At 40.2% G+C, this 22660-nt stretch overlaps 3 protein-coding genes across 3 annotated transcripts; 1 reads left to right on the top strand and 2 right to left on the bottom strand.

Annotated features, from left to right (window-relative positions):
- Positions 1-321: 321 nt before the first annotated feature.
- LOC109625239 (transmembrane protein 205) lies at positions 322-5791 on the bottom strand. The gene is made up of 4 exons (XM_020080394.2): positions 5626-5791; positions 4414-4652; positions 3172-3335; positions 322-3083 (listed from the first exon to the last, which is right to left on the bottom strand). Exons 2-4 carry the CDS (start codon positions 4511-4513, stop codon positions 2781-2783), a joined length of 567 nt encoding a protein of 188 aa, XP_019935953.1. The 5' UTR covers positions 4514-4652; positions 5626-5791; the 3' UTR covers positions 322-2780.
- An 809-nt stretch (positions 5792-6600) lies between these two features.
- On the bottom strand, positions 6601-16443 carry dhcr24 (24-dehydrocholesterol reductase). Its single transcript, XM_069522366.1, has 9 exons — positions 16060-16443; positions 14882-15037; positions 13484-13589; positions 12906-13024; positions 11181-11444; positions 9863-10006; positions 8088-8285; positions 7814-7992; positions 6601-7675 (listed from the first exon to the last, which is right to left on the bottom strand). Exons 1-9 carry the CDS (start codon positions 16288-16290, stop codon positions 7522-7524), a joined length of 1551 nt encoding a protein of 516 aa, XP_069378467.1. The 5' UTR covers positions 16291-16443; the 3' UTR covers positions 6601-7521.
- Positions 16420-20868, top strand: LOC138407242 (uncharacterized). Its single transcript, XM_069522375.1, has 2 exons — positions 16420-18870; positions 20590-20868. The coding sequence occupies exons 1-2, from the start codon at positions 18563-18565 to the stop codon at positions 20816-20818; spliced, it is 537 nt and encodes a 178-aa protein (XP_069378476.1). The 5' UTR covers positions 16420-18562; the 3' UTR covers positions 20819-20868.
- The last annotated feature ends 1792 nt before the right edge of the window (positions 20869-22660 follow it).

The following is a 22660-nucleotide window of genomic DNA, read 5'->3' as shown; positions in this document are numbered from 1 at the left end:
GAGGTAAAGATGTCTTATTTACATTATTGCCTCACTTAGAAAAAGCAGCTGTACACAGTGAGCACAGTGGATTCACCAATAAGCAGTGTAAGACTGCAAAGGGCTAAATATTTTCACTGTTCATCTGAAATATATGTGAACATCCTCCAACAGACTTTAAGATAAAAGTAAATTCAGTTTCATTGTTACATTTAAATCCAGTACATGAAGGTACAGAGACAAAAACGGAATATGTGCCACTGTGACTTTACTAAGTAACACCATTTTTCTTGTGTGCTAAAATATAGACACAAATTTAATAAAATGGGCTGAAGATTAAGATTTAAGAACTTTTTTTTTAATGTAAAAAAACATACAGGTAAAAACATATTTAATACAAACCCACAACCATAACAATTTTAACCCATTATCTTTAACATCATCAAAAAACTAATGTAAGAATATCTAAAACTTCATAATCGCTTTTATGTTTATATTGATGTATCCAAAGTTTATTAAATTAGACAAACAGTGGAATTTAAAACAACAACCAAGTTATATTATTGCATTGTTTTTGCCATTAACGGGCAGATAATAAGCACCTTTATCAGTCCAGTCTGAACAAACTATTAAAAAGAAGGAGAGAGGAACAAAGTCTGTACTCAGCCCCGATTACCGCTGTGCATCTGTGTTCAAGTATTTTTTTACTTTGGTATAATGGACGTGTCCTACAGGATCAAACACATACCAGAAGAACAGAGGTCACAGAACTGGAGTATCACTTCAGGAGGAGGTAACAACAAGGAAGTGCCATCGTAGCCGGGAGGAGTTAGTCAACAGGCATTCAATGTGCACAGAGACAACACAATATATAACAAACATACCACAGATGCAACTATGGACTGTGGCCAAAAAAAGCTCTAACACCTGAGAACATTATTGCAAAGCACATAACTCAAACTAGTATGTACTGAAAAAATGATTTTGCTCAATCCATTTTATATGAATGTGGATGAAGGCTTGTAAAATTAAGCACAAAACATTTTTTTTAAATCCCTCACCAATACATACAATATATCTGATGTGGTTTTGAAAGGCAACATCTATGAAGATCATCCTAGGATGTTGACAGCTGAGATGTCTTATGCTGTCAGACACTTTTGCTTGTGGTGCATTCCCTCCCAGCCATAAATTAAGGCTGAGCTCTGACAGCAGCATAGAGCATTGCTGGATAATTTAATTTATCTTTTAATATGTTATAAACATGTGTAACAGCTCCCACCTAAGACTACAGGATGAACTGGCGGACTAATAATAAGATAACTAGACAGCTGTGGCCGAGATTGTGACAGGCTGTAGATATGAAGCTTTTGCTGTTGCTCTAGCGATGGTTTATGACCATGAAGTCATCCTTGAAGTCCTGTGTGTATTTCCATAAGTCATATCTGATAGAAGCACTGGGCTTATACAAGTGTGTCTCCATGATGTTTTCTCTGCTAATGTTAAAATATATCAGGAGATATAAAGAGCACCGGCAGCACAGATACAGCCACAGGAGCGGTTGTGTGCTGCTGGAGCTCAGCCTCTCACGATAAATGCATAATATATAGTGTTGGATCATGATGACACCAATAAATTATTTTTCTAATACAACAATCAAATCAATGGAGCCAGTGGGATTTGTATGGATTGCAGAGGTTATGATTTGCCATTTACTTTAAGTGTTTGATCGTATTTTTATATCAGCAGCAGCAGCAGCAGCCAGGAAAGATAAAGGATTTTACTCTGAACAGAAATGAGGAAATACAGCCCCACAGGTGAATTCAGGTGAGCCAGATTAACCTGTGACACGACACTGTGAGCAAGGTGTAAAAACTCCACCCAAACAGGGAGAGCAGGACTGAGCAGCACAGCAGTAGTCTGATTTCTCAAACATGCCTTTCTGTTGCTTAAATTAAAAAGCTATTCACTGTATGTTTAGTGCATTGAGACATTTTCTGCCTGCTTTCTCTCTGGGATTTGAAAAACATTCCCTTTTAGATTCCATTACCATATTATCATGGTAAAGTTACAGTGAAAATAAATCAGGCACCAGCATGAGGCAGCCACCAGCCTCAGCAACACTAGGTGAAAGGTAAGTCATTAGGCTTATTGCAGGAAGTGATTTGTCTCCGTACAACATTTCAGATAGAAATTCAGCTTCACTGACGATAACTGTCAAAACTGAAGAAGTGGGAATAAAATCTCTGCATGAAACTAAATCCTTTCATTATTCTTCAAGATAGAAGAACATCAGGACCTAGCTGATTTTTTCAATTTATTTTCTAATCAAAGGTTCAGTGTGTAAGATTTAGGTGAAAGGGATCTATTGGCAGAAATTGATCCTAGTGTGTTTTATCCAAACTGCACACATTGTTGTTTTCTTTAACCTAGATTGTGCTCTTTATTTTTAAATACTTTATATTTACATCAGGAGCAGGTCCTCTCTGTGGAAGCCGCCAAGTTTTTTACAATAGCTTTAACTGGACAAACTAAACATCTTTTTAGTTTCTATGACAACTGATGGCTACCACAGGTTCTCTGTCAAGTTTGGAAGGAGAGGGTGAGGTGATGGGTTTTCAGCTGCAACATGCAACTTCACCACTAATTGTCACTAAATTCTACACACTGAACCTTTAATGCAGATGTGGAGACACAGACCACGCATGTTAGATATATAACTTAGATACAAAAGGTTTCTAGGTTGGTAAGAAACGGACAACTTCTCAGCGATGTTACAGTCCAGCTGCTCAGTGTGAGTTTTACAGAGTGACGAGGTTCTCTGCTAAGTACCAGAGACTGTAGAAGTTGCAGCCGATGCAGCAGAGATTACAGAGGGAGGACAGCAGTCTGTACAGCCACAGGCGACTGCTGAGGTGTCTGTATTTAACATCCGTCTCACACAGCTTGGCGTAAGCTTCGCGGTTAGACGACAGGCCGATGTCCTGCCCCAGTCCGCACGCCTGCTCAATGAGGTGCATGTCTGCCATGATCTCCGATGTCATTTGCCCAAACCACTGGGCGTTGACCGCCGCAACCGTCACAGACACAAAGAAGATGAAGATCTGGTGGGGAGAGAGCAGAAGTGCATATTGAGGTATGACTACAAATGCAGGTTAAGCGCAATGTGAGGATGTGGAGGACACTACACACCTGAAAGGACTCTCTGTCGTCCAGCATGTCGCTGGGGTGATACACAGCGTAGATGGTGAGGTTGAAGAAGGCACAAGCTGAACCCAGGTGAAGGTAGAACGGGACAAGACGACTCTGAATAAAACCGTACGTGTGTCTGCTCAGGTTGCTGTCCATCACAAAGCCTGTGCAGAAATCACAGCAACTCATTAGCACTGCAGTAAACTTCTTACATAAAAACACTACTTTCTTATGGTCAAAGAGTTGCTATAACAATTTCCACAATAAGGACACTTTCCTGAAAATAACAAGGTTCAAGTTTCCATTTGTGACTTGTACATGAAGTTAGTCATATCTGCATTTCATGAACAAACGGCTTGGTGCATGCTCGACTTTGCCTGTTCCCTCTCTAAGGTTTAAAGTTGACCATTTTATAAATCTACCACAGTACCAACATGATAGAAACATAAGCTTAGTAGTTGATTATTGGCAGGAAGCTCAGATGTTGTAATGAACTGGAGGTCAAGGGGTACTGCTGTGCTCTGTAGCATGCAGAGAGGCATGTGAATGGTGCATCTCTATAAGTGCAGACACACCTTAAATTATTACAAACTGCATAATTGTATTCACTAAGCTACAACAAAGAAAAATCAGGGCAGGAGTGTAGGTGAAAGGTGGCCAGCTTTACAGGTGTGAAGATCAATGAGGTCCTGTTCACAACTGGCAGAGAGAGGCACTCTGGTCCAGACATAACTGAACAACTATTAATACATGTGTGAGGACATACTAAAAACCCACTGAGACAAATTCAGTGTTTGCTGGAGACCACACTGAAGGACCACTTCAGAAAAGGATTCTGTTGTGCATACAGCATAACCACAAAACCTCTGAACAGTTACCAGCCTCTCCCACTCTCTCTCTATCAACCCTCACTTGTAACCTCAGCTAAGTAGTTTATGTTTTAAGCGTGTGTTTGTTAGTTAGCAGAATTATGCCAAAACTACAGAACCGATTTCCATGACATTTTTTGTCAAGGTAAGATGTCACCCAAGGAAGAACCCATTACATTTTGAAGTAGATCCGGAAAAATTCACAGAATTATGCAAAAACAACTGGTGAAAGTGTGGGGGGCCAGGGAAGAACCCATTTAATTTGGGAGCAGATTTGATTAAGTGGGCAGATGCAGATCCAGGTTTTTCAAGAAATAAAGCAGAGACCTTTATGAAAGTAATCACTTTTTTTCAGTGTGTGCTTGGTACCAACTTGAAATAAAGGTGACCCAAATCTGCATTCCCCAGTAGGTGGAGAGCAGCAGCAGCTGCAGCAGCTTGACTGTGAACGTTGGGTCCTGGTCGGTGGACATGATTCCTCTTCAGCCTCCCTCTCTTCTGTGATCAGGACTCAACTGTCGTCCGCAGCAGGAGCAGCAGCAGCAGCAGCACTGTACTCCTTATGCCTTGTCTTCTGGTCTGGAGGGCACTGGGTGTTCCGCTTCAGAGCTTCTGCAAACATAACCAATACCTCATAAAGAGATTATAACAATGTGCAACATGTTATGAGCAAACTGCGTCAAGTGAAAGTAAGCTGCAGATTTCTGATGTGCACACTGAAACACAGTCCAGTCATCCACACGCCTCAATGTGACAGTTTAAACTCCTGAAATCAATACAACAAACAAAAGCTGGCTGTTTGACTTCCGCCAGTTTTATCAGTGCAGAAGATAAGTGTGTGCTGCAGATACTTCCGCATTGTTGTCAAGGAAACTGGTGCTGCTGTCTTTGAGTGAGTGAGTGAGTGAGTGTAGACTTCAGGAGTATAGACACACACACATTTGTTCCTCTATCTTAGTGAGGACACTTGTTGGACATTCTCTAGCCCCTTACCCTAACCATCCAAATGACATGGCTAACTCTAACCCTTGACCTAGTTCCAACTCTAACCCTAAAACCAAGTCTTAACCCCCAACAGTCCATTTAAAGTGGGTCAGAAAGTGAGGACCAGTCAAAATGTCCTCAATCTATAGGTCCACACACACACACACACACACACACACACACACACACACACACACACACACACACACACACACACACACACACACACACACCTCGACGCCTACTGCTTACACGTCTAATTTAAGGCTAGCTACAACTCTCAGTGTGCAGGCTACACAAACGCGCGCGCACATGCACGGACGCACACACACACACAGTGCTCTGTGATCTCACTCCCTACACACACTGACGTGGGCGTCAACAAACCTTCAAAGTCACCTTTTGTAAACCATCGGCTCAGTTGTAAAACGTCCCCGTGAAGTGACTAGCTGCACCGACTAGCTGCTAACAGCTAGCTGAAGTGAACTTCGAGTAAAGTTAGCGTCACTAGTTCTGGAGTTGTTTCACCGTCCTCTAAGACAACACCTCACAAACTGCTGAGCGGACATGTTTGACAGGAAGAAGCCAGAGGACAGCCTACCTGCGTTTACAGAAGTCTCGGATTGTCCAGCAGGTTGTTGTAGATGTGACAGGGAAGCTAACGTTCAGTAGCCCGGCTGCTAAATCACTGAAGAAGGAGGCGGAACAGCAAGTGTCAGGATGTGCGGAGGAAAAGTCTCTGGTTCCCCTCTGCGCTCAGGTAACGCCTCCCTCCACTGGTGAAACACGTGGTGTCTTTATGTAACCGGGAACGTGAGCAAGGAGACTGGAAGCCCACGGAGTGTTGCTGGGAGATACAGTATGAAGACTGAGATCAGAATGCAATCCACGTGTATTTCACTAACTGTACAGTCCTCGATTAGTAAATCCTGGTTAGTTAACTGTGGTTCAACTAAAGTAGAAATACACTCAACTTTCCAGGACACACAGCAACAGTACATACAGCATCAGCTTCAAAGTATACCCATTGTACAAAATGTACACATCCTGCAGAGTGAGCCATCTCAGAATATATTATAACAGTAACAGCTTTTCATTTTTGGGATCAAGTACATCTATTTATCTAAGTATGTGTGTCTATCTTGATATCCATCCATCCATCCATCCAATAACTCAGTAGAGCCACATTTTTATTTAGATCTGAACAAACTTTCCCACACTCATTAACATCAGTCCTGATTTTTTTCATCAAGATCCATGAATTATTCTCAGAGAAATGAAGGACAATGTTGAAATGGCCCTATCTTACAAACATCGCTGTTAAAGACAGTGAAAAAATATTCCAGGATCTGTCGCCTGATCCAGATCCACAGCAAACTTTTAGGGATTCTTCCCCCACACATACCACATCCTTCCATCAAGTTAATCTGTTCAGTGCTGCTGGACAACAAACAAACACGCATGAAAACACCTCCTCTGTGGAGGTAATCATTCTCAAGATGAAAATAGTGTGAGCCAAACAAACAACTCTATAATGTAGATTTTAAAACCAAAGTGGACTGATATTGTTGAAGAATTAAAGTTTTTATTTCAGCCATCCATCCCTCACACAGTCCATGAGATGTTTTCTCATTTACATATCAAAATAGTAGCCAATATTTTACAGTTGGTTTTTATCTGGACTGAATGTTAAATTCACTAGCATGTATTTTGAAGTGTTTTAAAATGTCTGTATGAAGCTTATTAGGAGGTTATGTGTATGGCACTTGGGTATTAATGTATTTCAACAGGGAAAATGTATGTAGAGTGTAACACCCTTAAAAAAAGGGGAAAAAATAAGACATTTGGTGCAATATGCTCTGAAACAAGCACATGATACATATACAGTTTTTAGTCAAGCTGCAAATGAAATTAGACCATGTTAAATACCTGTGCACAAAGGAAATAGTAAATACATTCATGACTTAAAAGCTTTATGGTACTTGTTTCACATTGATAGGAGAGAGTTCTTAAAGGTCCAGTGTTCAAAATTAAATGACAGGGATCTATTGGCAGAAATTAAATAGTCCCAATGATGTTTTCACTAGTGTGTGATCATCTTAATGTACGAATTGTTCTTTTGTATTTAAATACTTAAGATTTATATCTGAAGGGGACCCTCTCTACGGAGCCTGCCATGTTTTTTACATTAGCCCAGACTGGACAAACTAAACACCTTTTGAGTTTTTATGACAACTGAAGGCTGCCACAGGTTCTCTGTCATGTTTGGAATGAGAGGGTGAGGTGAGGGGTGTTCAGCTGCAACATGCAACATCACCACTAGATGTGAATTTAGCTTGTTTGTACAAAGCTTAATTTCACCATATAAACTTCTGATTGTGTAAAACATCTTATTGCTTTAGAGGAAATATCTGTGTATCATGAGTTGCAGACATTGTCTCTTTGTTTGTGTGACACAGAGTTGAGGTCAGGTACCGGTGATGGGGGGGGGGGGGGGTCAGTGTCGAGCAGATTTACAAATTTTGTCGTAAACCTCGGGGAAGGCCCCTTTACAGCCCAGTTCCTCTCTCAGTCTGTGATACAGTTGTCCATCAAACATCTCCCAGAACTCCTCTCGGTCCATATACACATCTGCATACAGCATCTGGAACCTGCAGGAGTCACAGAGACAGATAAACAGTAGGTGTGTCAATGTAATACCATGGACATAAAAAAGTGTGATATTTTTGTAGAAAGACTGTAATGTCTTAGTTACAGATGCTAAATGTCACATATCCCTTGACACTTACCCGTGCACATCTCTCACAAACTTCTCCAGCTGACGTGTTGATGCTTTAGCTTCAAAGTGTTTGACTTTAGGTTCTCCGTAAGCCCCGATATCCACGTACAGCTCCGCCTCTTCACCTTTGGGATGAACCATCCCTCTGCCTGATGGCAACAGGAACGGACACAGCCACAGAGGGTAAACCTGAAATATCACACACAGCGTTTGAAGATTTTAATAAATCTGTCCCGAAGGCTTATTTAGAGTATTTAGAGGGTTTGTCTACATGCAAGTCTTACACTAATGTCCTCGTGGAAGCATGTGATGGCGGCCTGCAGATGCTTCATGGGAACCAGCATGTCCTGGACCACGTGGTGCTGTTCGTAAAGCCGCCTGATGGTCTCTCCCTGCGTGAGCTTCAACAGAGAGATCTTCGGAGGAACCATCCATCCGAAAAGACAGCGAAAGACCGGATTGTTACCGAATGGGATGATGTCCTGAAGAAAAGAAATAACACAAACAGGTTAAAAGAATATGCCAAAGTGTCTTTCTGTGATGCTGCGAGATACGACTACCCTGAAACTACTCATTTATCAAGCAAAAATCCAAACGTCTACTGATTTTAATCTCAGCATCTCAAATGAGAAAAGATGCTGCTTTCTGTTTCACAGTTTTTCTGTGTTGTGTAATTGAATATTCAATGTCTCCGAGTGTTGGACTTTGAGTTAGACAACAGGAGGGATTTTAAGTTGCCACATCAGTCTTTGTGAACTTGTGATTTCCTGGATTCACCAAAAATGACAGTAGTTAATTGAAGACCTATTAAAAAAAGATGAACATGCATGTACCTAATAATAATTAAACACACATGTTCATCTGTTTTTAGTCAGTCTTCAATTAACTACTGAATACCAATGAATTTAAAGCATCAAAATGTTTTAGTTTTAAAATTATTGATTAGAATAGATGTGGCTTGAACAAAAACCTTGTTGTTCACAAATTCAAATGCAGGATTCCAGTGGACATTGTTTACTCATCTCATGTTAGATCTCATTGAATCATGTGACTGACAAAAGGTAACATCTGATCAATTCACCCAGACTTGATTGCTTATTGTAAAAAGCTCAAATTCCTAAGCTTAGAGATTTGGATCTTTAATTTTGGTGGGTTCATTTCTCTATTCCAATTTGAGCAACACAATATTTATTTGTTTTGAATTCTTCAACAAAAATTTGGCTTCATGCATTTATTGAACTCAATTAGCATTTTAATTTATCTCAATTTAAGAATTTAAAAAATGGTTAAAGAGTTTTTCCTGTTCTGGAAAATTCCTAACATGGGAATTCAAACCTCATAGACTCACATGGTTTTCAAAATAAAACATTTCAGTGTTATCAATTCAGTGGCTTTGAAATTCAAACATTAAATATTTAGCAGTGATTCAATTTAACAATTGAATATTCAGTTCAGATTTAATTGCTTCCAAACATGTGACAAACTTCTTAAACCTCTCTTTCATTACCCAGACGCTGCACTTTTTTCCTCTTTTTCATTTGAGAAGGAGAATATTATCATGATTTTTAAGAAAAAAATATTGTAAAAAATATAATTATCCTGATTTTATTTGCTAATAAATAGGTACCATTTAATATGACATTTACATGAAAGATATCATAATTTAAAACTTCACATGAGGATGTAAATTATGTTTGAGCTTCATATGATCACTCCTCTTACATTCCACCAGAGGGCAGCAGCAACTCACCAAGCAGTGCCAGATACTTATTGGCTCAATGAACAACACATCAGTGACGTCCATGACAAATTTTGGATTAATGATTTAATGAAAGCATTGCTCTAACTTTCCTCTGCACCATCCAAAGGAACAAAATCCTTTCAATACAGAGAGCACCCAAAAGCCCAGAGCCAGCTCCTTTAGATATCTGTCAAACCAATACCATGCATAATTCATCACACCATTTACTGTTACAGAACACAGAGGATGCCAAGCCCCTCTCACTAATGGCTAATGGTGTGTGTATATGTGAGTACAAAATGTGTGCTTTGTGAATACCTGAATCTCCCAGAAGATGCTGCGTGTGTGTCTGTGGTAATACTGTCTCAGAGGAATGTACTCCACCCCAGTGTGGTCTCTCTTCAGGTAGCTCTCCACGTGTTTGAAGAACCAGGGTTTAAAGTGCAGCCCGATTCTGTTAATCTGGTGCAGGAGAGGAGAAAAGTGAAGTTACAAAAGTGAAGTCACACGTGAAAAACAAATTTACATTCATAATTACACATGAAGGTGATGATGCTTTCGCAGTTCTGGCCCCTGCACTACGGAAAACTCTCCCTGTAGATTCACAGTCTGCAGTATCTGTCGAAGCCTTTAAAGTACAACTGAAAACCAATTTATTCACACTGGCTTTTGTCTCACCATGTGCACTGTTCTGTCTATCCATACATTTGTATTGTCTTTCTGTTGCCGGTTTTACATTGTTTATATCATAGTAGTGGGTGTTCCTGTTCTCTTGTCCTGTGTTAATGCTCCAGAGCTACTTCTGAATTATTCCTTGTCATTAGAACTGACATTCTGCGCAGAACCTTTACTAAAAAGTTTATGGTGCAGAGTAAAGTTAGAAAACTTTATGTTCATCCTACCTGGTTTATCTGCAATTAAGTGAATTTTACAGTGAATGTTTTACAAAAAATGAAACTGAATTTTATTACTTCTTTTCAAATGTTTGGCTTATATGCAAGTTTGAATGATTTACTGAACTGAATCTTTTCATACATTGCATGACAGTTATTTCAGAGGTCTGTCACAATCTTGAGACCCAAGTTCTAAACCTTTCAAAATAAAAGCTCTAATTAGCTGGATATAAAGCATTGCAGCAAAACAATCTAACATGCTTTTATTTTGAAGACAAACTGCAAAACAAAAAATGAGCTGTTTGTCTGTGTGTCAGTTGTATATTGTAGAATTAAAATGAAGAAATTATCAAAATGATCTGGTGGCGATTTTGACCTAGTTACCGACCACTGCTGTAGTTTATCTGAGGACTTAGAAGAAGAAGGCACACTGCCCCAATTCCACTGACTGCTACAAAGCACAGATTGCCTGTTTATTCATTCTTTCTTTCTTAATAATGATCGCATGTCCATATCACTGGGCACTGCACTGAAATGAGCAATTTAAGATACAAGTGAAGCCAACAAGATGATCAGTTTGCAAGAAATGCATTCAACATACAGAGACATTTGTGGAATTAGTAGGTAGATATATCTATTGTGTGTCACTACTTTCTTGTGTTATTTTATTCATGTAAAGCACTTTGTGACTTAGGTCTGAGAAAGGTGCTACATTGCATCAACTTTTCTTACATACACATTACCTTATCAGGCTCTGCGTGGTCAGTCATGGTTCCCGTCATGATGACAGCAGTGTCCAGACTGTACTGGAGGCCCTCGACAAACGTGTTCTGCTTGTTCTCCGATGCTTCGGTGAAGCGCTTGCAGATGTTCTCCAGCCCTCTGACTGGCTCATACTGCAGCTTCACCCAGGACTTAGCAGGGACTATTTTAATTTCAGCTGCAACCAGGAATCCCAGAGTACCACAGGACCACGGGACAGCATGGAACAAGTCAGAGTTTTCCTCCTATGTGACAGAAAAAATATATATATGAATATATATGTATTTCCTGTTTGAACAAGAACAACCAGCTCTACAGCACACTTGCAATGATGTGTGTGGTTTCTGTCTTCTGGTGTCTAATGTTTGTCTTTCATGTTGACTTTTAAAACTAACCCGCTAGCAAACCTCACAGCATCGACCACAAGGAGGCCACTAATCTGTTTCCTCTAGTCAACAGTCTCCTTCCCTTTATTCTGCATCACATCACCTATGGGATGGCTGTGGCTTAGGAGGTAGAGCAGGTGGTCCACTAATCAGAGGTTCTCCCTCATTCCACATGCCTATGTATCTTTGGCAAGATACTAAACCCCAAATTGTGTGTGAGTGAACATTGCACATACACTACACGCACAATGCAGGGCTGCAGCCTTAAATTGCAATTTGGACTTGGAGTTGAAAGTAAATGTTTGAATTTGAAACCAGAAACTCAAGAGCCGGGAGGAGGAGAGGGCACAAAGCAAATGTCGATAATCCAGTGACTTACACACTCCCTTACAAACTGAGACTAACACTGGAGGTGCTGAACAACCAGGACCATTATGAAGCTATGTTCATGTAACAGAGTCAAGCAACGTCAACCTCTCTCTTAGCCAACCCAAGGTCAGGTTATAGATAAAGAACCAACCAACCAACAGAACATTGTAGTGTCTACGCTTGGAGACTTTCATATCTAACTCAGATGCCCCAGACAGAGACATTAGTGGCAAAATGTAAGGACACTATGTGATTTAGGAATGCATACTCTGGGCTGAACTATCCAATAGGATGCCAACACCTACATGTTGCATAGAGAGTGACAGCAATTCAAGCCATTCATTGATGTGCTGTTAGAATGGATGATGCACGTAGAGGAAGATACAGTATATGAGGATGCTGTGGGAGACATCTTCAGACTTGGGGGTGACAATTGCTCATGTTACTGTTAGTGTTTGTATATTGTTCCACCTTCTGGTCTCCTTGATGCATCAAGTCTACATTAAAATCTTCTGCATAAGACATCAGCTTGAGTTTTCCTTTCCCCAGCCTCCAGAACACTATCATAACAATTATCAGTCAGTTGCACACTTCTCACAGGGGGTCGTAGCATAGACACAGAGCAAGGCCAGAAGTTCATGGTGAGGAATGGGAATGACAGAGGCTCCATTCTCCTGACTCCAAGATAGTGTAGCATCAAACTTATTTCGAAGCTGGTGTAGCTTAAAAAGTGATTATGAACATTTTTTATGACTTGTGAAACACATTTGTGTTCTTTATGTCACAATGAACCAGCAATGAATAAAAACAGTCTCAAGGGATGAAATAGTTTCTGCTGCCGAGGCAGACAAGGTGCAGGTAGTGCTTTGTGATGCTCTCTAATGACACACACACACACACACACACACACACACACACACACACACACACACACACACACACGGTGCTCACCTCAGTGCAGCGAACCAAACTGCCATCAGCTAGGACCAGTTCATATGCAACACAGATGTGCTGAAACAGGCCGTAAATATGAGAAGACGATTCGATGCCTGTACCCATCACCAAACCACCTGCCAGAGAAGAGAGAGAATAAAATATGTGTTCTTGGCAATTGCATTTCTTTTCAGGTGAGAGCAACAGAGGGAAAACACATGAGCAGAAATCAGCGTTTGCCTACTGGGAGCAACGGGATAAATGAGTGTACCACAGCCTGATGGGAAAACATTAGATTGTTGATGCACAGTTTATGGCATCAGGAAATCCATAATGAAACCCGATCCAGGGGTGCTTCCAACACTGCAGCCATTTCCTCCCGGTTTCATCTTTTCAGCTCCAACATTAATCCTCTAACATGATTAGTGAAGTCTAAACAGGATACACAGATTGATGGAGGAGATGCAGGATCCAAATCACTGAGTGGTGAGCTGTGGAAATCATCAGTACGTCTCTATTTCTAGAAAGCAGATGATGTCACTCGGGACTGATTTCCCAGGAAATAACCCACATTGATTGTAACCTTGACAACATACCCACGGTGAGATCATCCAGCTCTGGCAGCACCGGCAGAGTCCAGCCAATAGAAGTGAGGAGAGCTGTTACCTGGCCCATGTTGGCTAGCGGCTCAACTCTCACCACCTAAAGAACAAAGAGCACTGGTAGTAAATATCTGTTGATAGAATGAGAACACAAAATCCCAACAAACAAAAGACCAAGACTCTTACTAATTACACATTTTCATCTTATCTGTCACTGAGCCATCATTTCTGATGATTATAAGATTGTAATTAATACAATGAGGCCAGAAACACAAGAGGTATTAAACAAACAGGTTATGCATTTAAAAATAAGGTTATTGTTAACTTATTTTAAGACTCCTTTCAGATAAAGTGGTTTAATGGCCGATGACTTGTGTAATACCGGCTATGGTTTCCTTGTCTCTAGTTCCCTGCCGAAGCGATGGTTAATATTAAAAATATTAAATTGCTGCTCAAGTTGTTTGTCTCATGTCATGTTATGCTCTTTTAGGTGGTTTTAATAAACTGTGAGCTCACTATGGAATAGAGTTGTAGGGTATAGTGTCATTCTGGCTCATAAAGCAGAGCTCACTGCTCTAAATAATAGGTTAGTAATGATGTAAAAAGTTTATGAAACAAACTTACACAAAAACATTGTACGACTATATAATTGGATTTATGGTTACAGTTGGTGTATGGTCAATAAATAAATAAATGTTAATGTTAATAAATAAATGTTGTTCAATGGGGCTGTCTATTTACTGGGTTCAGTGAGGGAACATCTGTTTTACTTCGCTTGAATTAAGGCTAATACGGTTTGTGGAGGTGTTTTATGAGCTGCATTAAACCACCATATGGGATTCAAAGTGTCAACGTACAAGATTTGCTGAGAAGTTATGTTTCTACTCTGTGTTTGAACAACCGCTCATGTCCTCAGGGTCTCATCATGGCAGGTATACTAATTTATATTTATACAGAATGTTTCATTGCATCAGCAAACTCTGAGGATAGAGCTGAGAAATGTCTGCAGACATTCACTCACAGTGAGTGCAGATTAGTAAATTATGAGACTACGTATGTGCCCTGCATACAGTGCCCAAAATCAGCCCTCTTTCTTATTTTAAAATTTCACTTTAATCCCAGAGAGCCATAAAAAAGACCCTTGTTTTATCAAACCAGAAACTCTATTTATTTTTTTAACTATGAGGCTAATGTTTTTGAGTTTAACTTTTTGTACAGAACATATTTCCATATATGACATAACAGGAAATGCGTAATAAATAACATTAGCTAACTGCAGAGGATTACAAAGACCTGAGCAATTGTTAATATTATTAGTTAGGCAGGTTATTTTCCTACTATGATCGTTTAAATGTCTGTCATGAAAAACACAACCTGTGTGATTTGTCGTACCTGCCTCTTGGTGTCCACCTCCAGAATGTCCATCATATTGATCATGATGTTTTTGTGTGTTTTCTTGTATTTTCCCACTCTGAGAGACACAGTGAGCCAGCCGGGCCGACCGGTGCACATGTGCGTCTTACTCCCGTCCTTCCTCCACTCACGCACCTGAAAATGATACATGGAAAAACATATTATCTATTTATGGCCAGATGTACAGGCATGTGCGAGTCTAATTAACAGACCAGCTGAGAAGAGTTTCCTGGTATCAAAGACTGAGGTCAAAGGTCTTGGTAACTTTTCTCTGGCCTGGAGTGAGATTTATTTACCTCTCTCCTCCTGACTAAATCCAAAGGTATTAGGTGTCTGACCTGGATGCTCCAACCCCAGTGTTTTCTCAGCGGCTGTTCTCTTTGTCTTTTCTCACTGAGTCTGATGCATTCAGACAACCAGCAAACTACATCAATACCAAAACTTTTTGATTATATTTTAATCAGACTGAAGGTTCAGAGGGGGATTCAAGTAGATAGTTTTCATTGAAACAACTTTCCTGGAGCTGTGCCACTGGCAAAACTTCTCTGGACATTTTTAGAAACAAATTTGCAGCAAGAATTCCAGATGGGATTTCAATCAATTCGAGCAGAGAAAACAAGGTTCCAATTACCTTCAGGATGCTGGAGGTGAACTGAACTTTTTAAATTAGTCTTAAACTTTTTAAAGTTATTGAGTTTAAGTTGAACTGCCCCCCCCCCACACACACCATTTGATAGGACTTGATAGGAAAGGTTGGTTACATGTGAAAACTTCAAAATGTTTAATAATATGATTGAAGTGAACACCCATTAAAAATTGTGATGTAAAATTGTGATAATAATTTACATTATGACAACAGAACATACAGAGCTAATATTGTGCAGATGATTGATATAGTGATATAACATCTGCATAAAAACATTAATAGTATTGTATTTGGATTTATTCTCATTTTTTATTTATTCTCATTCTATATATTTATTCTCATATATACATACATACTTATACATATATATCTATCTCCCTCTCACTGCATGTTACAGTTGTAGGTTGTTTGCATGATGTTTGCTTAGTATTTGAAAGTTAAAGTATAACAGTAGAACATTAGACTCCACACATGCGCGTGCACACAGACTGCTACGGCGTGGTTCGCTCACCTGTCTCTGGATGTCTCGCACGCGCTGGTCGTGCAGTTTTGGCGCAGAGCACATCTTGAATATGAGCCACGCGCGCACATAGTAATAGACATCGAATACGACGGAGAGCGGCAGCAGGAACAAACAAACAAAGATCCACCTCTGGTGCACGATCACGTAGTCTAGACCTTTGAGTCTGATCCACAGCAGCAGCAACACCACCAGTCCTCCTAAATACAGCAGCGGGGACATCTCGTCTGCTCGGGTCAGGGACAGGACTCCTCACTGAAGGACTGGGAGACAGTTTCCAGGTGAGATACCTTTGACCACTGCTGTTTCTCCCGTGGCTGAACTCAACCCAGCCTCCAAAACCCACTCCTCATCAGCCCTGCACCCTGATAGGTCAGCGGTGCGAGGTGGAGGATCAGTTACTCCCCCTGCTCCCTCCTGGTTGGTCAAAACTGGCAAGAGGGCGGGCTCGCACTCGGAAGCTCCACGCTTGTTGGGAGGAATCTAATTTTCGGGCGTTGGGCTCTCTGGTGTTTAACCAATCACGACGCAGACGTTGTCACGCCACGTAACCTGTTCCCATGGTTGTGTTGCTCCACTGTTTTCACATCAGCCCCGGAGAACAGGAGAGTAAGATAGAAAAGAAGTCAGTCTGAGTAGAGACACCTATATATCCTGGAAAGTTGCATAAGAATCCAAACTTTATTAATTTCATCCAAGAGGTTGATTTCTACTGAACTTTTCCTTTACTTCCACCATCAATTCAAAATGTTAATGTGATAATGTCCATTGTTTTCTGACTAAGGTGTCCCTTGTTAGCCATAGACTCAAACTGAAAAGTCAAAGTGCATGTGAAAGATATTTTTATTTCAGCGTTAACAGCTGAGACAGCTGATAATGATGTACGATCGGTGAAGTGCGAGACATTGCTGTTGCAACTCTACACACTCTAGCTAAGTCTTAATTCAGGGGCTGCGTCCTAAGGAGGGCATGGTCTTCCTGACCCATGAAGACTGCCTCCTTTGTTGGCCGTGCAGACCTCAAAGGTCAAATTGAAAAACTGAAAGACGCTCTGGTCTTCAGAGGCTTCAGAGGTCTTTCACCAGCTTACCACCCTTATTGCTGTTTCTTAGCAACAGAGCTGAAGTTGAACATGACAAGAAGTTGTAAGTTCCCTTGCTTTTTTAATATGTGTACAATTAACTTTCCTGTTGAAGCATAATACTCAATACAGTAAAATACTGGCCTCATTAGTGTGGGCTTGGAAGGATTCACCTGTTGGAGCCATTGTTTTTTCTCGGGGATGGAAGGATGCAATTGTGTTCAAATGCAGCCTCCAAATGATGCAGGCCCTGAATTGGGACACAGCTTCTGGCTCCAGATGCTAAAGATAGCAGCCTTTGTATCTAGGATCTTTTGGCTTAATATCTAGATTATGGGAGGGAGCTCCATCTTGATATACAGTCAAAGGTTACAGGGGTATTTAACAAATATTACCATTCAAACATACTACAATGGTGACCACAGTACATTTTTAAGGTATTTTTAAGGTTCCCTGTTTGATTAAATGATGAACCCAGATTCATAAATAACACAAAGGACATGACTTCAGAGTTCTCAGTTGTAGTTAGATTCTGATTTATAGCCCCCAAGATCATGTCAAATCCACTAAGTCCCAAATCCCTTCCAAGTCTAAATAAACGCGTAAAATAAAAGGCTATGGGTTAGTAAAACACTAATTAACATTTTAATATTGTTTAAAGGTGGTTCAAATGATATCATAAATGTTAACATTGTAGGGATATTTATGATGAGGTTTGTTTCATAATGTGGTCTTTCAAGACAAAACTATCAAAATATTTTATTTTGAATTTAGTGAACTAATACCATGAGCTTACAAACACCCTTTTTTGTTAAAGGGTAAATTTTACTGTGTTTCAAAACGTCCAAATTATGTTTAAAGATATTAGAACGATTTCTCTCTCTCACTCCCACAGGCTCAAGTTAGCGGTACAAGAGCACACACACACACACACACACACACACACACACACACACACATACACACACACACACACACAGGGCTAAAGTGGTACCCTTCAGACACATTAGACAGAGGGAGGGTGGGGCACCAGTAAAGATTTCTTAATGGGCTCTGCTGTCCTCTCGTCCATCTGCCCTGATGATAAACACAGCTACTCCACATTAGCCTGATCCGCATCAAAGCCTCCACTGAGTTTTTTTTCATCATTTTCCAAGAAATCATCAATTCCATCTTTTCGACTGGAGCTGAGATAAATTTTTATCATTATGGATGGAAATGATGGGAACAAATTAAGATTCTGTGAGCTTTTCCTTGTCATAAGAGTATTTCTGTAAGTGTGGAGTAAATCACTTGAATGTCTGGTGAGTGTCAGAGCGCATGGGAAGCGCACTGTGTGGGACTGTTGGTGCATGAGTGACTCTATCCCAGCCATCACAGTAACCTCAGAAACACCCACGGTCCCGGAGGAGGATGCCTTCCCTGCACCACGGAGCTATCCTCATCGGAGCCTTCCTCATTGTGACTGGGGGATCCACAGCCTTCCTGGCCTCATCCCAGAGCCGCCTGCAAGCTTTCTCCCTCTGCTGCGTGGTGCTGGGGGTGGTCATGCTCATCCTGGGGCTTTTCTGGGCAGTAAACAATGCCGTAAACTACAACCACCGGGAGTTCGACCCAGAGTGCCCACATTATCCATATGACAACCCCAACTTTGGCAGCCATGCCCTCTTCACACCCCCAGGTAGCCGCTTCCCAGAGTCCGACTCAGTGTTTCTTCCCAGGTGGGTGAAAGATGCCAGTTTTTTTTACATACTGCTGCTTATCACAGGTCAAGCTGTAATAGTAAGTGTCATCAATTTCATCCTAAAGCCAGAAAATAAGACTCAAACTATTGATGTTACAGGAGAAAAACAAGTTTTTAACCAGGATAACCATGAAATCTAATCCATTCTTCCTGCTGTTGCTCTATATTTGATCGAATCAAGGTTTCTTATATCAGTTTTCATTAATGTCCTTTGGGATAGAGCTTTACATGCACACAACTGTACCAGGGGCTTGTACACAGAACACGACCGCACCTTTTCCCAATAATTCCTTCTGTCTTTTCTATCTTTTCCTTCTGGCTTGTCATCTTTTCAAATATACACATGGACCTTTAAATCTAAGCCCTGCAGAAACTGTGCTTGATTAATAGAAAAAGGATTAAAATACTGCCCTCAGTTATCTAAATATTCCACTAAAGCTAAACGGAAGTGCTGACTTGAATTTGTAGGGAGGAGCAGTGGAAGTAGTGTGAATAGTTGGAAATGTAAAAAAAAAAAAAGGAATGCAGAACATAAAGTGAAGCATAAGCAGTGTATGGTCATAAATAAATGATGTGAAAGGATGTTCACAAATGATTTCACAGCCCGGAGTTGTATATAACCTTCTGAGTGCAATTTGTAAAATAAAAAATAAATCCTATAAATTGCAGTTCATAATTGTGGATGAAAGTTTTGCTGCTGTAGAAATATTTTGTGCATATGTGAAAAGACATCACAAAGAGTTTTTGTTGCTATAGAAGTATGGAATTGTCAGTGTGTTACTTTGCCCTTGCTTTATGCTCCTTGTGTAACTAGTGTGAGTAATCTTTCAAGATATTGATTATATATTGCATAGAGGGGGAAAGACTCTTTCATGATGACTTAAAATGTGATGTCATAATACTATAATTCAGATGGCAGCTCAAATAATGATTTACCAATCTGCTACAGAGGAATTACATCCCAGTGGGAGGAGAAACGTTTAACATCCTGCTTCAACAAATTGTCTCCTGGAAGTCAAGTCAAGTCCTGGCTTGCTGTGTACACATGTACACCTCTGTGTCTGCAGAACTAACAATTATTTTAAAGTATCTATGTCTAATTGGTTCAACCTCTAAAACAAATGAAAAGTGTAAAACCAAACAAGACACATTAAACCTGAAGCTATAACATGTTAATTAGTACGCAAGAGACAAATTTCTTTTTTTTTTTGGATTCTCTTTAGTACCACCTACTGTCAAATACAAGTAGCTGCAGGAAGTGAGGGAATGGAAGAACAGGAAGTAGTGTTGAGGGACTTCCTTTTCCTTCATTTCATGAATACTGATTTACTTTTAAGCACCTGTTCACATTGGTTGTCAGTGGTATTTTCTCCAGAGAAATTGTTCAGTTAGTACTTACAAAGGTGCTTGTTTCTATTTGGCAGCATGTTATTATTAATTTATTAATATTATTTAAATCTTCCTCCATTAAATCCTGTCAAATACAACAACCTGCTTGTTCCTCCAGGGATTCAATGCTGGAAAATGTAACTTGTCTGGTTAGATGTGTAATAGTTACTAAAATAAAGTCTAAAATAGACCCATGGCAGGAATTACAGATAGCAATGAACAGATCACACCCACCTGACATTTAGGATCTGATATCTAGTATCTTCTACATGGCTTTATTTAACCTGTGTTCTAACTGCATCTGCAGGACGATGGAACGCCACAGGCATGGTGCTCGTGGCGAGGAGTTCGACTACCCTCCGATGGACTCCAGTCCAACGCCTCACCCTCCCCCTTGGCTGGGACCCCCTCCTCCCTATGAGGTTGCCATCAAGACCACGTGCAGCTCCACACACCTGCGGCGTGCGTACTCAGACACACACCTGGCGACAGAGATGCTGTTTGGACAGTCAAGAGAGATCAGCTTTGAGGTGTGATGCTGGATAACGTGGACGCCCCATGCAGCACTCTGCTCATCAGAACAAAAGATGAATGAACCAGCGACTGAGATCACTCAGACTCTACGGAAACTGTCTTTTGACCACAACAAACGTATTCAAACAGTTGGAGCATGCTTCTTTCTTGGGTCCTAGCATGATTTCTGTTATGACAATGCAGGTGTTACCAAATATTCAAATATATTGTAAAAATAAAGATGGATCCCACCAAAAAATGTGTCTCAATAAAGTGTTTGGTTACTGAGCCACAGATCTGCTGCATCTTGAAGAAAATTATACAAGTGTTTTAAACATCATGCACAACTTGTTACAAGTTTGGTTGAGACCAGCTCATTCTACAGGGTCGGGGTTAGAGGGTTAATAATTTGCAGCAACCATGCTTGGGGAGCAGAGGGGTGGAGCCTGACTGAGAGCTGGATGACATGGCACGCCCACCTATGGAATTGCACAACCCTAACGTAAAATGATTTTATTTGCTCGGCAGAATAGTTGCTAGGTGACACAGTTACCTTCATCAAGCGTAAAAGCTGTTTAAATGTCGCTATGGTTTGTGTATAAAACATCCGCTCTGTTATATTTAATGATCTCTTTTGTCATACATGCTTGTTTAGTGCAGTAACCAAAGGGCTTTACAAAAACTCTGACACCCATACAAACCTGAGTTTTAAAGAAAATTTGTGGTTTCACATGGAGCTTGAAAACCAGCAGAAGTTAAGATTATGTGAATTTACCATATTTACATGAGTATTGGGATCAGTTCCCATGGTAAAAGGAGCACAGAAGAAATCTCGGCTTTAATTGGCTGCAGATAGTTTTCTCTATTTCCAGTCTATATCCTGTGATCATTGGGAATCCAGTGGGAAAGGCAAAAATGTCAGTGAAAAAAAAAAAGTAATGCTCCAACACAGGACTCGTGTGGAAATCCATTTTAGGCAGCACACCCAGCCTGTGGAGGTCTTTCAGTTTGAGCGCCACACATGTACTCATCAGTTGAAAGCAGGGGAACTATATGACTCATCTGACCATGTGTTTTTCCACTGCTCACTCCAAGCTATTAGTCTCTCAACTTAACCTATTGTAACTTTAGAATGTTACTCTTTTAAACCATCACACCAGTAGTTTTCCTGTTTTGTACATCTTTAATTGTTTTTCTATCTTTCCAGACTCCAGTTGATAACCATACGTGTCAATGCAATTTGCAAAAGAAATTGCAGAGATCTTCAAATTGTTTGGGAAAGGTCATTTGTCACATTAAAGTCACATAAAAAACTTGGCATGAGACATTCAGGTGCTGGTGGGCGTCTTTAACTTTGAACATTAGAGAGGTGGTCAAAACCCTCTATTAATTCATGTCCGGATCTATAATCAGATGTGAAAAGTCAAACGTGGAAGTTGTTAAAAAAAGCCAAACTCCCAACATGGCATGAATAGGCCAACAAGGAAGTCAAAATGTAAAACTCAAAAACCTGCGTTGTATAAATGTAACACAATGCAACAAACCAATAATCATGAATAATTAAAGAAATAAAGATGATGCAATAAACACTATGAAATAAACTTGAAAATAAACTTCAGTACTTTAATGGGAACATACAAATGAATAAACTTTCTTCAACTTAAAGTTAACAATTTATATTAACAGAACTTTTTTATGTAGAAAATGCATAATCCTTAATATTTTTTTTCCTGACCTACTCTCAGGCATTAGATTGTTTGTCATTTATTATTAACAATTAAAAAATGAAGCGGATAAGGCTCATTAAAAAATAATATAACAATGCACAGTACATGTTATAGGCAGACATCACAGATTTACTGTAT

Source organism: Paralichthys olivaceus, chromosome 3 (genome assembly GCF_024713975.1).
Source record: "Paralichthys olivaceus isolate ysfri-2021 chromosome 3, ASM2471397v2, whole genome shotgun sequence".
NCBI classification, from domain to species: Eukaryota; Metazoa; Chordata; class Actinopteri; order Pleuronectiformes; family Paralichthyidae; genus Paralichthys; species Paralichthys olivaceus.
Note: the sequence above shows the minus strand (reverse complement) of the source record. Positions and strands in the feature narration are given on the sequence as shown.